The sequence below is a fragment of the Danio aesculapii genome, chromosome 1, assembly GCF_903798145.1.
Source record: "Danio aesculapii chromosome 1, fDanAes4.1, whole genome shotgun sequence".
Lineage (NCBI taxonomy): Eukaryota > Metazoa > Chordata > Actinopteri > Cypriniformes > Danionidae > Danio > Danio aesculapii.
In genome coordinates this window covers 15699966-15716567 of record NC_079435.1, presented here as the reverse complement: position 1 = coordinate 15716567, position 16602 = coordinate 15699966, and the positions used below count along the sequence as shown (strand labels likewise).

Sequence of the window (16602 nt, the reverse complement as noted above, 5' to 3'; positions counted from 1 at the left end):
ACGTGCCCTATCTAGGCCTAGTGGGCTGGTCCGTCCCCATAAAAGTCGCTACCCTGCCAGAGGAATCAGGACAAGAGACACAACAATATTCTCCAATCACGCAGCAAAACAGCACACACAAGAGTCCAGATAATGGATGGAATATGGGTACGTTAGAGGAAAAGGGACACAAACATGAGCGTTTGCTGTTATTTTGCTCAGCCTCGGGCCGTTCAAGATGTGATTATATGAATATAAATGACGATTTTAAGCTGAAACCGCAGTCCTGGGTGATTCATAAATACGCAAGTCAACTATCATTTTGAGTTTCAAAAGAAATACAAAAGAAAATGCCGGTGGCTCCCGATGATACACTGAGGTCTTATGAAGCAAAGCTATTGTATGTGCAAGAAACTGAACATTACAACTGCATTGCCTTTAATTCTGTATAGATTTATTTATTTTTTGCTATGAAAGTATCGTTGACTAGCATTTTATGAATCACCAAAAGCCACAGTTTCAGCTAAAAACATTTATCTTGGAAGATCTGAGTGTGAGTAAATTAACAACAAACTTTAAATCTTGACTTTAATCAATATTTAATGCATCAGAGAATATTGGTTGTTGTGTCTTGGCAAAAATAAACTCAATAAAGCATACAAACCTATATTTTCACCATTAAATGTGTTGAAGTTTTCTTGTTTGTGCAGATCCAGCAGGTTTCCGGTACGGGCCTCCTCCGTCTCCAGTGCAGTGGTTACCTGTCAATTCTAGAGACATAGCAGACATACACAGCCTCAGCAGCAGAGACGGTCCTCTGGACTGTCCTATTGTCAGCTCAAAATACTGCAGCTTATGCAGCAAGGTAGGCCATAACATTTAGTTTCCCAAAAAAAAGACAAAATTACCTATGTCATACATCAAATTAAACAATTAAATTCATTTTTTTTGTATAGGTTTTGTTAATTATACCTGATCTGTAGCCATTGGATCACATTCTATACATTTAAATTCTGCGTGAAGCATAAGTTGCTGAGACTTTTATTTCAGTATATGCTAATGATGTACTTCCAGCTGAAACTGAATATTGAGTAGGGGGCAGGGCTTATTGCGCATCATTTCCTCGTAGCAAACTAATGGTAAGAGAGGCGTGGTTAAACTAAAACCACCAATGGATGCAAAGGTCAGACTTTGACTGAAGCTTACCGGAACAAATGTTTTTTTTCAGTGGATTAACTTGCCCAGAATAATTGTTTACATAATGAATAACAAAGTGCGCCAGCAAAATAAACATGGTAAATTTTGATTTTACACAGACTTTAAGTCTTAAAAAAGTTCTCTAATAAAACTATCTTAAGTCCATAAATATGTTCTGGCTATTTTTTGTTTAAATATTTGGTTAATACAAAAACAAAACAACAACAAAAAAACTATCTACTAAACTTTTAGAAACCACTTGCTGTAAATATTACTCATCAAAAAAAATGCACGACACATACTTCTTGGGTTGCCATTTCAATATATTTCGCTGTATTTTGGCCTCGGCTTTTCCATTGGCAGGGGAACATCTTTTCACTTCCCTGGACTCTCTTTAAACAGTGCTGTTTTTAAACTTTTTTCCATGAGGTTTTCTCGTCTCTCTCTCGGCTGGAGTCGCACGTGTTCAGGGCGCATGGCGGACATCATGGACGCGCTCTGGTGTTCCGGGACAGCAAAGATCCAGTGATGCCGTGCAGAATAAAGGTACAGCCATTATTCCACGACAGTTACTGTGTTTTCACGATGGACCGTTGTTAAATGTCTCCCTCTGGTGTTCAATACTGAATGTGCACTGTGTGCAACCTTCGTGAGTGCTTAAGGTGCAGTCATTTGTACTGTAATGCGTAAAATAAGAAATTAGATTTTTGTAACTCCCACTAGAAAAAAAAAAAACAACTACAGTAAATGATGTGCATTATACTTATGTTATATATATCTATCATCCATCCATCCATTTCTCAGTAAATATAGGCAATGTTTAGTGCAACAACACAGATTTATTAAACAGATATATTTAATAAATATTTTAGTCACCAAATAATTTAGAAATTGAAAGATTATACAATTAAATTCAAGCAAAATATTGCAAAAAAAAAGAAATGCAAAATTTTTTGCTTCTCTTAATTTTTCCTCTTTTTAAATTTGTATTTAATATTTTTCTCTAATATATAAATTTTGGTGTACTAGTTTTTGGACCGCTATCGTAAGTTACTTTGTTAGATAAGCTCCAGATTTGTCTTCATTACGGACTCATCTAATGTATATGCACGAATATAATATTGTAGAGCTTCCTATTAAAAATATGAATTTAAAAGCTAGATTTGTGAGGGGTGTACGTGTGTGTGTGTGTGTGTGCGTGTGTGTGTGTGTGTGTGTGTGTATGTATAATTACTATCGTATTGAGTATATGATATACCTAGCTGCAGAAAACTTAACACATCATTCATTAATTCAATTATATTACTGTAATGTATAGCCATTACAAAAACATTATTACTATAGTATTTTTAAATGCATTCTATATATGAAGTATTTTTCAGACTGTATGACATTATATTTGCTAACTGTACATTTCTAATATTACTCATGTTGGCTGTTTTACAAATATAAAAATGCTTTAAATGACAACATTGTTTTAAATTTGGAAGAAATGTCATCTGCAGATCACAGACAAAACTATATTTATTTACTCAAACATGCCACAAAAATGCTATTAGGGATAGCTATTGGTTAAATACTAAAAAACATGTTAGTTTAGCCTAGTATAGACAAAAATAAAGTGTAATTTGATGGCATATTAACAGACTGCACTATATAATGGCCACTGTGCAGCCCCAAAACAATGATTGTTATTATAAAGTTACTTTGTCACCATCCTTACAAAAGCTCTTTTACACATTTGTACCCAAGAAAGTGATATTTAAATGATGTGGTATTCTTTTATATATTTTAATAAATACAAGTCAGAATTAAGTGAGTAAATGCAAGGTATTATATAATTGCAAACGAAAAATAAAGTATTGAGCAAATATACAGTATATATATATATATATATATATATATATATATATATATATATATATATATATATATATATATATATATATATATATATATAAAAATAAAAAGCAAAAGGTAAAGTTTTATTAAAATATTATTATTTATTTTTAACAAAAATAAACTAAATAAAAAGCAGTGCAAAAAAATAATATTTGCAATTTAAAAAAATATTAGCATGTTTAATTTTTTACATAAATATTTTGCTTAATGATGAATTATTACAATGATTTGCATTTAAATGTACTTTCTATGTATATAAAAATCCCTATTTAGGACTTTTAATGTGTTTTATTTGTCAGGAGCGAACGTTTGAGTGTAAGGAATGTGGGAAGGTTTTCAAACGCTCGTCCACTCTGTCAACACACCTGCTGATCCACTCAGACACACGACCGTATCCCTGCCAGTACTGTGGGAAGAGATTCCACCAGAAGTCCGACATGAAGAAACACACTTTCATACACACCGGTGAGACGCAGACATTACAAACACGGAATAGAGTTTACATTTATCTTTAGCAGTACGTTTAGCGCATGCCCGCATTTTAGACTAAAGGTTTGCTTTGTTTTTGTGCAGGAGAGAAGCCGCATGTGTGTAAAGTGTGTGGGAAAGCCTTCAGCCAGAGCTCCAACCTGATCACACACAGCAGAAAACACTACAGACCCTACAGCTGAACAGTTACTCCCTGATTAGACACCAAGCTAAGACCTTTGTGAATGTACATACAGTATAATTAGCTTTACACGACACAAAAGTATTATAAATTATTTCTTATTATTATTTCTGTATATTAAATTAATTACTTCCACACATCCATGTTCTTTCATGCTAAAGAAATGACAGAAGTGGCTTTAACAAGCAGTGCTTTAAAAACTTAATGTTGGATGCAAATGAGAGTGCCATTCTAGCTTTACACCAGCAATAAATAAAGCGGAAGGAAAACTTTCAATGCATGATTTTAATCGAGTCATATTTGTAGCTCGAGTGATTCAAAAAATGAGTCGAGCAGCAACGCAGATGATGACCGCAGGTTCATTTCAGTCACTGCAAAACAGCTTTGTTTACAGCTATTAGTTCCACTTAGCCACAATTCAATAATCAGACTTTTTCCACAGTTTTATTAGTTTAACTTGATGCCATTTTAAGTGAAACTTCAGCATAAGAAAATGACACTGCTCCAAAGCTTTAATGTGTCAATTTTAATGTGAATGTGTACAAGGGTCAAACAGAACAAAAGGTAATATTTAATTGGGTGTTTTCCAGCTCCTGCCTTCTTTCAGGACTTCGTGTCAGAGGGATCTGGAAAGAAGGTTTTTTATTTTATAAAAGAATTCAGATGAATGAAATGCAAAATAATAATAATAATAATAATAATAATAATAATAATAACAACATTAATAATAATAATAATAATAATAATAATAATAATAATAATAATAATGACCAAGATTATACCAAGATCATTTCACAATATCTAGGACCATGTAATATCGTTTGATAATTTTCTAATAGTAACATTTTATTTATATTAACTTAAACAAAATGTCTATGTTGTAATAAACGGATTACGATGTTGCAAGCTGTGTTTAACAAGTCTTCACAAGCGTCCATGTTTGTGCACGCATTCCTAATTTATGTTTGAAACTTTTTTTGTCCACTTTTCTTGAGGGTAAGGCCTAGGGGTATAACGGATCATAGTTGATAAGTACGGATCACAACCCACAGTTCGGAACACACATGACGCGCGGATTAATAACTTTTTTTTTAATTTGTAGGTTAATACAACATTTATAAGTGCAGAGAGATCGTCTCCCGCGTCATTCAAATCACGTGTATGAAAGTATTTTAATTTTTATTAAAACTACAGGTTCTAAGCTCTGTTTGTTAAAACCAATGATTTTTGCAGTAATATTTTTGTATAAATGGAAAGCAAAATGACATTTGTCTCCTTCCTTTATTGCGAATCCGTAATATGGTCCAATCCGTGACTCAAAAATCACACGGTCATCCAAACCATGAGATTTGTGATCCGTTACACCTCTAGGTCTGTGGTCAAGAGCAGGTATGGACTTTTTCTGGTCTTACCATTTAATATTGAAAAAAAAAACTCACAATTTACTACTACTACTAATAATAATAATAATAATAATAATGATAATAATAATAATAATAATAATAATAATAATAATAATAATAATAAGTATAAAATGATAACTGTAGAGGCTGACACTCACCTGCAAAGCAGCCCTCCACACATGGACCTTCTGAGGGCAGGCAAACTTCCGTCGAACACATAAAATAAATCTGTGACGAGACAAAGACATTTGAAGATTTACATGTTCTGTGCTTAAAGGATAAACATTTGTTCAAGCATCTCCAGAGTCGTATTGTACCTCCTCATCTCCTTCCATATTGGTATCCTCAGACAGGAACTGGAACGTGGTCACTGTGAATCGTTTGACGTGATTGGTCAGAGCCTCTTCAAGTGCAGCTGAAGGATCATAGGTTGGGGTCTGATCAAGAAGATTTGGGCACCTAAAGAGGTCATACAAACAGTAAAAATATAGCTACATATTACCATTTTTAGAATTCAATGCATTTTAGAGCCTTGTCATTTTAAACGACTGATGTGTGTGTGTGTGTGTGTGTGTGTGTGTGTGTGTGTGTGTTTTTAGCACAGACACACACAAAAGAAAAAAAAAAGCCAAAAAAATGTTTGTTTTTAAAAAGTTTATGCTCATCAACAATAAATAAAAATAAATAAAAACAAATTAATGAAAAAAAAAAAAAAAAAGTAATTTTTTTTTAAAAAAGGAGTCACAAAAGCCATCAGACAGACTGCACATGAAAATGTCAAATAAATGCAAGGAAATGTCAACACACACGCAAAAGTAATACTGGCTATGTCTGTAAATGTAAACAGTTGGAGAAGCAAATTCATGTATATTGGATCTCTGATATTGCATCTCCTGGAAATAGACAAAACCATGCTAATGCAACTCAACCAGGCCTCGTCACATTTGGACAACCATTTTTAGAATTACAAGGTATTGTGACACCTACATTTCTAAAAATAAAAACTGAGAAAATAAAATTCTGAGAGTTCCGAAATGCTTACTGATATAGAAAGGGGGTAAAAAAAAATCATAATTTTGAGTGGACTTACTTGAACGGCTAACATTTTACAGCTTCTTTTAGAATGTAAAGCATAAATTAACCCTTTAATATGATTACAGTGATTTATATACACATGTCTTGATAATAATGAGAGACTTTTTAAAAAGACAAGGACGAAGAAAATTATATTTTAATTAAACACCGGATCACATACAGTACCTATGGTGACTTCATGATACATTTTTAGTTCTAAGAGTCTTCCTCAATATTAAAAACTAAATCCTCAATGTGCATACAAGTAAAATGTTTTGTTAAAGATTAATATCTAGACTACATGCTTTTCTTTGATTTGTGTGTTGAATCCATCCTATCTAGTATTGTGAAAAGGCAAAGCTGGCCACAATGAAAATTGCATGTTGATATTTATTGCTGACGGAGTCTATGGTTAAGCAACACACAGCACTCAAAAACTGCAGACGCATTTAGCAGATATGGTAAGCATGGCAGCAGAGGGAACATAATGTAGTGTATCCAACTGTATTAATGACTTCAAGCGATTCAATCAAGACTTTAAACTCTGCAGTTATTTGGGCTAAAGTGTGCATTTACCCATCATAAATGAGGATCCAGGCAGATTTTGCTGAGCGTGGATATGCAACACAATAATGCACCAACAGCATAGCAGTGGGATCCGGAGGGTTTAGCAGACGCACTTCCAGGTAAAGGGGTTTCCCCAACAGCATTTGCAGAGGCTGGTGGTATTGTGGGTAAAAGTTGTTATAGTGCTCATCTGAACGGAAAAAAAGAAGAAGTATTTTAGTGCACAAAACCTGCATGTGTCTTTTCCCTAAACACAGTTATAGCATACACTTGCAGATGGGTTATCTTTTTCCAAAAAATAAAACAAAAGCTAATAAAAACAAACCTTTCGCAATTCTGAGCTGAACTCCAAACACTCCCTGGGCTTTGATGGAGGGTCCAAGAGAGGGGCTTTTTACCAGGTAACCCACACTCACCACTGATCCAGGTAAATACCGACACTCAACTATGAGCCTGGGGAAAATGGGATTATTAAGTGTCAGAATGCTGCTCAGTTGTTTGAGTATCAGGTTAACTGAATTAATACATGTACCTTACAGGCGAATCTCTGGTGATTGTGCCATAATTTAGACTGAGTGGTTGCACTCTGTTCAGGATCTCTACCATGTAGATGACGATTTTACCCACCTCCTAGAGACAGCTCAGTTAGATTTACATGCAAATTGTGACCCCGGATGACAAAATCAGTCATAAGTGACCAGTCGTCTTTGTTTGGAAACTGAATAAGCTTTCCATTGGTGTACGGTTTGGAATGGAAAGGACGATATTTGGTTGAAATACAATTACTTAAATCTGGAATCTAAGGTTTTCCAAAAATAAATACATTTTAAAACTTAGCATTTAAAATTATCTAAAAGAATGACTTAGCAATGCACATTACTAAAATTAAGTTGATACATTTAAAATAGGAAATGTATAAAATATCTCCATCAGACATGACTTTTTACTTTTTAAAAGTAACTAAAAACCGATAATTTTGTCCGATAGAATGCATTTTTGGCCAAAAATAAATAAATACACCCATGAATCATAGGACTGGTTTTGTGGGTCACATATTTACACTTTATGCATATTGTCAGAAATCCACTCACATATCTGTGGACTCCGCATTCATCCAGTGGGATCTTGAAAAGCGCCAGATCATCAGTAACTCTTTCCGGTCTGCAAGGGCTGTTTCCAGCAGTGATGAGAGTGGATGGGGACACAGGCGGATCCATGGCAGTGGACTGAACCGAGAAAACAAAATGTCGATCCATTGTGCATTCTGAATCAAACGGAAAAAAACATTACTGTAGTTAATGTTTTTCTTCATCTGAGCCCATATACTACTACAGGCAACATTATATTGACTTCTGAATTTAACTCTAGCACAATTAATTTGATTGCATTTATACATACAGTTTCTTTCAGCTTAGTCCCTTTATTAATCAGGGGTCGCCACAGCAGAATGAACCGCCAACTTATCCAGCATATGTTTTACGCAGCAGATGCCCTTACAGCTGCAACCCAATACTGGGAAACATCCATACACACATATACGCTACAGTCAATTTAGTTTATCCAATTCCTCTATAGCGCATGTCTTTGGACTGTGGGGGAAACCAAAACACCCGGAGGAAACCCACTCGAACCCGGGGAGAACATTCAAACTCCACACAGAAATGGTATTAAAATGCCGGTGCTCCGGTTTCCCCCACAGTCCCAAGACAGGTGAATTTAATAAGCTAAATTGGCCATAGTGCATGTGTGTAAATGCAAGAGTGTATGGGTGTTTCCCAGTGTTGGGTTGTGGCGGTTCATTCCGTTGTGGCGACCCCTGATTAATAAAGGGACTAAGCTGAAAACAAAATAAAGGAATGAATGAATGAATGAATGAATGAATGAATAAATAAATGAATAAATAAATAAATAAATAAATAAATAAATAAATAAATAAATAAATAGATAAATATCTAGACTACGAATATCTTAGATTTGTGTATTTTAACCATCCCATCTAGTATTGTGAAAAGGCAAAGCTGGTGACGCTGAAACTTGCATGTTGATATTTTAGCTGATGAAGTCTATGGTTAAAGCGCCACCCAGCGTTCACAAACAGCACATTTTGCAGATATTACTGCAGCGGTAAGTGTGGTTGCTAAGGAAAGATAATGAAGTGTAACCAACTGTATTAATGACTTCAAGCTATTCAATCAAGACTTGGACAAGGAGCACCCGGAGGAAACCCACACAAACCCAGGGAGAACTTGCAAACTTGAGAAATGCTAACCGTCATATGCTTTATATATATATATATATATATATAAATACTTTAGATTCCTTGAGTTAACCTAAAAAAGAGTTTTAGTATCACTTCAAATATAGTGTTAATAAGTATAAACTAAATTCTCATTTGACTCTTTCGGTTATCTTGGTAAAAATATTGAGTAAAAGCGCAAGCATTTTGTACCACAAAACCAGTCATAAGCATCCATTTATATTTGACACTTAATTTTATAATTGAGATTGACACATCACTAGAAAACTGAAATAAAGAAGCTTTTTTTTATTTTTATTTTTTTTTTATGACAAGCTCCAATCTTGAATTAAAGGAATAGATCACACAAAGGTATTTACCTGTCCTCAGTTATTCCAAACCTGTATGAGTTTTACTTTTGGTGAATACAGAACACACATTTGAAAACGCATCCAATGACTCAACAGTAGGTTAAAAATGACTACAAACAGCAATGACTGTTTACCAGGTTTAAAACTAATGGAAGGTATACAAATGATGACAGAAGATTCATTTTTGGGATCTCTTTGTGGCTGAAAATTGCTCACCGTCCATGGGGTAATAACACGTCTGCGTGTCTACGGAATAACAGCAGCCTCTGTTCCGGCACTCAGCTGAGGACAACAGCCCAGATCCACAGACCAACCACAGCTCTGGGGCGATGTTACACTCTACAGAACAACAGCGCACAACGTTTACAAGTGCTTCAGAAAGTGACATAAGGTTTTGCCATTTTGTAGTATAAATAGTGTAAGAAGTGCATTCACACTGGAAACTTATTTAAAGAATAAAGTCTACTTTACATACCAGATAATGCACTTATTTAATCGTTAAAATGAAGTGTAATGTTGGACACTCACACACTCAATAGAGTGGAGGAACTATGATGTCAATTTGTATGCAAAAACCCGGAAGCAAGTTAGCATTTTAGCAGTTCCGGTTCCCTCGTCCCAAAGTCAATGGGTTTTTTGAATGGGATTTTGGTTAAATCGCTTAAGGTTAGTGGCTAACACAATCAAGATACTTTCATGTTTTATTCTACAACATAACACACATCAGTTACATTACACTCTTGAATTTTTAAATTGGTTACATTTCTTTAAAAAAAAGGTTTTTATTAAGTTGCTATATGGGACTACAGGCAATGTCGAAGACATTATATGTCATCGAGCTGAACTGGAACGCAACACGCTTGTGTTGGACATTTTGATTTGTCTGTTATTTAAGTATTTTCATGAATAGTATTTTATAGTTTACAGTATTTTTCTAATTGGGAATTCATAGTGTGTAGATAATGCCCTTACTTTTAGACACTGTCAAGACGGATTCATTTGTTGATTATTTTATTTAAACGATATTATGAAGATACTGCTTACCAGTGGAGCCTGTCTCTTTCCTGCTTTCAGTAATGCAAATGTGTGAATAAATGAGTAAATAAATACATACAGTACATGTTTGTCATTTTAACATGATCTATTGATTTTTCGTTTTTTTTTTTTCCTTCATCTGAACACATTTAACTTTGTCATAACAGCAATATTTACACTCCTCAAAATCTATAGCATATGTGACTGTATGGGCTGCTTTTTACAGTACTTTGTGAAAAAAAAAGGAATATTGAATGTTGTTGTCTATCCATGATGGAACTTGCAGGCATATAGACTTGTCCCTCACGCTTCATTTCTGTCATCTACTATAGTAAGTGGGCTGCAAACACGCCAGCGACACACTGATTTAAATATATCTTATGACAATACTATGTAGGCAAAAACAAGATGAACGAGCAAAACAAGATGTATTTCCCATGTAAAAAAACGATCCAAAAGGCAAGTAGGTCTATGTGTTGTGTATTTATAGTGTGAATTACAATATAATAAACAGAGTAAATCTTTGTCATGGATCTTATTTCTAAAAATAACCTTGAAAAGTTGTCTGTAGCAGGGTGGTGCTGATGTTACAGGCGAGAGCCCTGAAGGCACTGTAGTTCGTTTATAGCCTAAATGTTAGTTTTTCAATTCTTGCTTTTTTATCCAAGGTCCAAAAGTGCTAAAAGTTGTATTTTTGTGTGAGGATCATCCTCAAAGTGTAATTGTAAAGAACTGTGTTCAATCTTCGAAAAGCCTATGGGAAAATCCTATGGGGATTTTAATCGAGGGAACCAGTTTTATGCTAGCAGCCGATTAGCCTACAAGGTGACATCATAGTTCCTTTACTCTATAGCTGCTGCTTCGTAAAAAAACATTAGTTCCAATTGAGACGACACTACATACATATACTACGGTGTTGAGTCTGTAAGTGCATAAGTTCATAGTGTATAGTCGGCCATTTGGGACGCGGCTAATGTTTAAAACCATGTATAAAAAAATAAAAGATGTACCTTGACTCAGAAAAGCCTGACACGACAGTAGGGACTCAACCATGCGACCTCTCAGTGTCTGATATTGAAATATAATCCTGTACTGTCCGTCCTGCTTAAATAAAGAAACATTCATGAAGTCCATGTTTTCATGCAGTTTACACAACAACGAACAACAATACAGACCATCTGAGTCATGTGACAGGAAGTGTAAGGCAGGTGGATTTTGATGGCACCATCGTTATCCATTTTGACAGAGTAACCACAATGACTTGGGGCCTCCAAAATGGAAGTGGCTTCAGTACTGATTTCACTGGTAATTGCTGTCAAGGGAAAAAGAAAGGGAAAGCAAGATATTTAGAGATGTTACAACCGCCTACCTGGTTGTAAAGGAAACAAACCTCAACTCACCTTTTACAAAGACGCCAGATGTTGATCCAGGAGGCAGCTTTACACTCATATGTTGGCTAGAACAAAGCACCTGGAAGTGAGGGTGTGTGTCAGATGGGACTTGAGGGATGATCTGGTTCAAGGGATTGACTGGAAGAGGGGGAATTGTAGGCCTGTGTCTGCCTGCACCTCTAGAGGCGCGACACTGAAGATGGAGAGTTCGCTGTCGATTTTGAGAGGAATGCCAGTATCGGATAAACAGAGAGATCACTGTAGATGACTGGAAAAAAGGAGTAAACACAAGACAACATAATTTATATTGTAAGACTTGAGAAATCTTAGATACTTTTATGCATCCACATGAACAATGCAAACATCTACATCCACACCCCATGGAGCAAGAATGCGGGAAAAGCCGTACTCCCTTCCCTTCCCCTACTCTTCCCCCTCATCCAGCTCACAGACAGGACATCTTAACTTACAGAATGGTCATCTCAAAGTATGAATGTTCTGTTTCAATGCAAGTGACTTTGGCATCATGTTTGATATTTGAAATGTCTCAGTGCGACTGGTACAATGGTCTCATTCTCATAGAAATAGGCTTAATCTAGGTAAACACTTGAAGATTTAGGTATTTTTGATCAACTGCAGAAGGGGTGTCATTTGTCAGGGTCCTTTATCTAAATTACCTCCTGATTCCCACAGCAAGTGGGTTCCTATTGTAGTTTCAGACACCCCTACTTTGACTATTTAAGGAAATGCATCAAAAAAGCTCAGTAACCAGATTAGCCCATAATGTGGAGCTCCATGCTCCATACTATGTATATTTTGAAGTCAGGTCTTGTATTGGTTGTTTATAAATTGACTGAATAATTGGCATAATACATATTTACCTGACTATTAAATTGATTTGTTTGAACATGTTTTGCTTACTCTGTAATTATACATTCTAGTAGATTACGCTGTATCCTTGTTTCCGCAAATCCTGTGTCAGATCAGTAGATGGACTAAAATCCAGCTGAGATAGAGCATTGGGCACACTAACTGTATTTCAGGGATCCGACTGACTCTTGATATTGATTCAAGTGTACTTAGATGGAAAGGGCGTTAATTACGCCAACTTAATTCTACGGCAACAAGGAGTTGTACGACTAACCTAGATAGAGTACCCGACCCTTGTTTGAAAGTAATGTTTTATAAATTAAGTTTATTTGGGAAACCATGGGCTTGGCTAAACAAATTACTATAGAGTACAGTAGTCGGTTACATTTATAATAATGGCCCTAACCTCTGATTAGAAATGATATTGTCTTTACTCAGGGGTGTACATCTCAGGGGTGTACATCAGGGAGGACTAATCAAAAAAAAATAGTAGTTATTTACCTCTGTTTAATAATCAAGACTGACAAGAGTGTGACTGTGAGGGACGCCATTGGCCCGGGCAATTCCTCTGAGCGACATGAGCACCCGAATAAACAAATGTAATAGTTACGAGTGAAGACAAAAGGTTCAAACATTTATCTAAATTAAATATTGATATAATCTTCTTAATGTTGATTGGATTGGAGTCAGATAAAACGGAAGATAAATATATTAATATTCTAAACCACCTCATATTCAAATTGGAGTCAGATATGAGTTAAATTTGAAGTAAATCAACATTGTGCAGTGAAAAGACCGAACAGGCAATGAACCTTCATCCACCAGCGGACATCTCCTTTGGGCCAACTGGGTGGACCTCACAATATTAAAGGGATGGTTCACACATAAAAAGTACAATTTAATGTCCCTCGAGTGGATTTTCTTTCCTCTTGTTTAACACAAAAGAAGATATTTTAAAGAAAGCTGAAAAACTGCAACCATCGACATCCATAGAAGAAAATACCAAAACTATGGAAGTCAATGGTTACAGGTTCCTATCTTCTTTGTTTTCAAAAAAACTCTCCACACCACCTCCAGTGTGCAGCATCCCCTTGGATGATGCAACGGCAGCCACAGGACAACAGCGCCAATTGCTCACTGCACACAAGCTATTGGTGGAGTGGAGAGACCGCAAATATCTTTCCATCTAAAAATGGTGAATTGAATTTACTGTATTGGATTATTGCACAAATATGTGCGAATAAAGCAACGTTTCCATCCAACGAGTCAAAGAGACCAAAATTGTCACTTCCTGGTTAACTGGTGCCAAATATCAATAGTAAAAACAGAATTTGTTGCAGTAGTTTGCTACTTACTGACAGTATAGTGTCCCCTTCATTATACTGGGGCATTAGGACTCAGACCACAGATTGAGCGCCCCCTGCTGGCCTCTCTAACGCCACTTCCAACAGCAACCTTGTTTTCCCATGTGATCTCCCATCCAGGTATGGACCAGAATATATATATTCTGAAGAAAGTCTTATTTGTTTTATTTCAGCTAGAATAAAAGCAGTTTTAAATTTTTTAAAAACCATTTTAAAAGATCAGAATTAATAGCCCTTTAAGCTATTTTTTTTCGATAGGCAAGTTATTGTATAAAGATGGTTTGTTCTGTAGACTAATTACCCTAACCTGCCTAGTTAACCTAATTAAACCTTTAAAAATGTCACTTTAAGCTGTATAGAAGTATCTTGAAAAATATTTACTGTCATCATAGCAAATATACAATAAATCAGTTATTAAAAGACAAGTTATTAAAACTATCATGTTTAGAAATGTGCTGATAAAATCTCTCCATTAAACAGATATTGGGGGAAAAAAATAAATGGGGGCTAACAATTCAGGGGGGCTAATAATTCTGACTTCAACATATATATGAATGGGTTACATAGCCCTCTAAAAGGCACTTTTTGAAATGAAAATGATCAGCGTCGCCATATTGAACTGTCATTACAAACCTAAGTGCTCAAAACGGACCTTTGGAATGAAGGGTTTTAAAGGATACAATGGCCATTTTGGGCCGTGATGCTTTGAGCAAAGAAGGGTCCCTCTAAAGGGATTAGGGCATAAGAATGAGCCCTTCTGATTTGAACGCAGTGAATGTCTAAATCTCAGCACTGAGGACTCACCTTTTGCGTTGTGTGGCAGGAAGGGAGTGGTGAAGAGAGCACAACATTATCCCCTACAGAGTGAAGGTTGTAGTCACAGGCAGCGGACACCGATGAAATCGAGATCCAGGTTTTTGTCTCCACATCTTTACGAATATTATGAGAAGAGCAATGTTTTTAAATGTCTAATTTGTGTTTATATTCGGGCAATGAAATGGCACTACACTTTAACTCACCTTTGACCTTAATGGAGTCTATTGTTGCAGAGGCCAAAGTTGCAATTAATCTGTCTCTTGTGCAATAAAGTGATGGAGACATTTTGGAAGGTTTTGCAGGGGGAGCTGGAGGAAAGATGGGCAGTTGAGGGAAAACCTTCTCTTGCATGACAGAACGGGTCGGGGGATTGTATGTAGGAGGAGGAAATGAAGTCCATGGCATTGGAGAGGTGGTTGGTTGCAAATCAGTGGATGGCTCTAGATACAGAGGAGGCAAAACTGGGTACTGGAACATTTGTGGCATTTGTTCAACAGGTGGCGGCAGATATTGCTTTATTGAAGATTTGGGAAGAGCATCCACAGGAGGTGCAGGATAATGACGATGATGGGGAAACATGAGATGAAAGAGACCAGGCGGTTTCTGGTACTGATAAGTACTGGGTATCTGATGAATAAAAATTTGAAGTGGTTTAACATGGTAAATGTTTATAAGGAAGGTGAGGGCTTACAGTAGGTTTGGATTTCTCTGTAGAAGTACTGTTAAGCATGGAATAAAATGCACTTGTACCTGACTGGGCTGCAGTGGTTGATAGTATGGAGAATGAAGGTAGGGACCAAATTGAGACCAGTAGTGAGGAAAGGGACATGAAAGGATGAACTGCTTTCCATCCAAGATGATGGCAAGAATGATCTCATTGTCCTATAAAAATACAAGTGAAACATGTTAAACTAGAACACCACTCATATTTTGTCAAACATGTTTCAAATGTGACAGTAGTGACACTAAATTTGTGTTTACACTTGGCCAGTTGGGGTCAATTGTTTTGTTGGTGCAGTACATCTACTGTAAATCAGTGAATTCAGCCATGTAAACCATGGTGCCCAACAATTATTGGTCTCCTACTTTCAAATGAACTCAGCTTTGGTTTAACTAAAATATGCAGTCATATAGACCAAACAAACCAAAAACATAATAGGATGTCTCAAGGTGAGACCACAAAGCATAGAATGTAAGTGTACAGCCTAGCGAATTGTTTTGTTCAGTAAATTTGCTCACAAAATATAGTCATTCATTCATTTATTTATTTTCTTTTTAGCTTAGTCCCTATATTAATCAGGGGTTGCCACAACAGAAGGAACCACCAACTTCTCCAGCATTTGTTTTACACAGCAGATGCCCTTCCAGCCGGAACCCAACACTGGGAAACAAAATATAGTACGCTATAAACATTTTTTTGTCTTCCATCATTCAATGTGCTCTTAAAAATGAACACTTAGCAAACCAGAACTAAATGCAAAATGCTGTAAGCCTAATGCATTATGAATAAATAGTGAACAGTACAGTTCCCAAAATAACTGTGAGAAAGATTCATGCATGCAATCATTTTACTTTGTTTCAGACACTAAGTTTAGCTTAAATGTCTGTATCTTACCGTCACAGTCACACATCCTGTGTTGAATGGGGTGTGAAGCAGAACTACCTCAGGAGGAGATGGCAAACGATATGCACAAGTCTCAGATAGGAGAGGCAGTATCTTCCCCTTT

At 36.0% G+C, this 16602-nt stretch overlaps 2 protein-coding genes across 2 annotated transcripts in view; one reads left to right on the top strand and one right to left on the bottom strand.

Annotated features, from left to right (window-relative positions):
* The window catches only part of evi5l (ecotropic viral integration site 5 like), an 89607-nt gene extending 85245 nt beyond the window's left edge, over nt 1-4362 (top strand). The window contains exons 21-24 of the mRNA XM_056456701.1: nt 690-844; nt 1606-1722; nt 3378-3543; nt 3652-4362. Of these exons, the coding sequence (XP_056312676.1) occupies nt 690-844; nt 1606-1722; nt 3378-3543; nt 3652-3749 (536 nt within the window). The 3' untranslated portion in view covers nt 3750-4362. The remainder of the gene's footprint in view (nt 1-689; nt 845-1605; nt 1723-3377; nt 3544-3651) is intronic.
* Nucleotides 4266-8021, bottom strand: LOC130227293 (zona pellucida sperm-binding protein 1). Its single transcript, XM_056456700.1, has 7 exons — nt 7884-8021; nt 7325-7422; nt 7118-7245; nt 6802-6982; nt 5469-5610; nt 5310-5379; nt 4266-4374 (listed from the first exon to the last, which is right to left on the bottom strand). Exons 1-7 carry the CDS (start codon nt 8007-8009, stop codon nt 4352-4354), a joined length of 768 nt encoding a protein of 255 aa, XP_056312675.1. The 5' UTR covers nt 8010-8021; the 3' UTR covers nt 4266-4351.
* Nucleotides 8022-16602: the final 8581 nt, after the last annotated feature.

Coding starts and splice junctions, on each gene's coding strand:
- LOC130227293 (XM_056456700.1), bottom strand. CDS start 8,009: ATGGATCCGCCTGTGTCCCCATCCACTCTCATCACTGCTGGAAACAGC. Junction 6,983..7,117: donor TCAGCTCAGAATTGCGAAAG/GTTTGTTTTTAT, acceptor TTTTCCGTTCAG/ATGAGCACTATAACAACTTT. Junction 5,611..6,801: donor TGGATCCTCATTTATGATGG/GTAAATGCACAC, acceptor TGACCTCTTTAG/GTGCCCAAATCTTCTTGATC.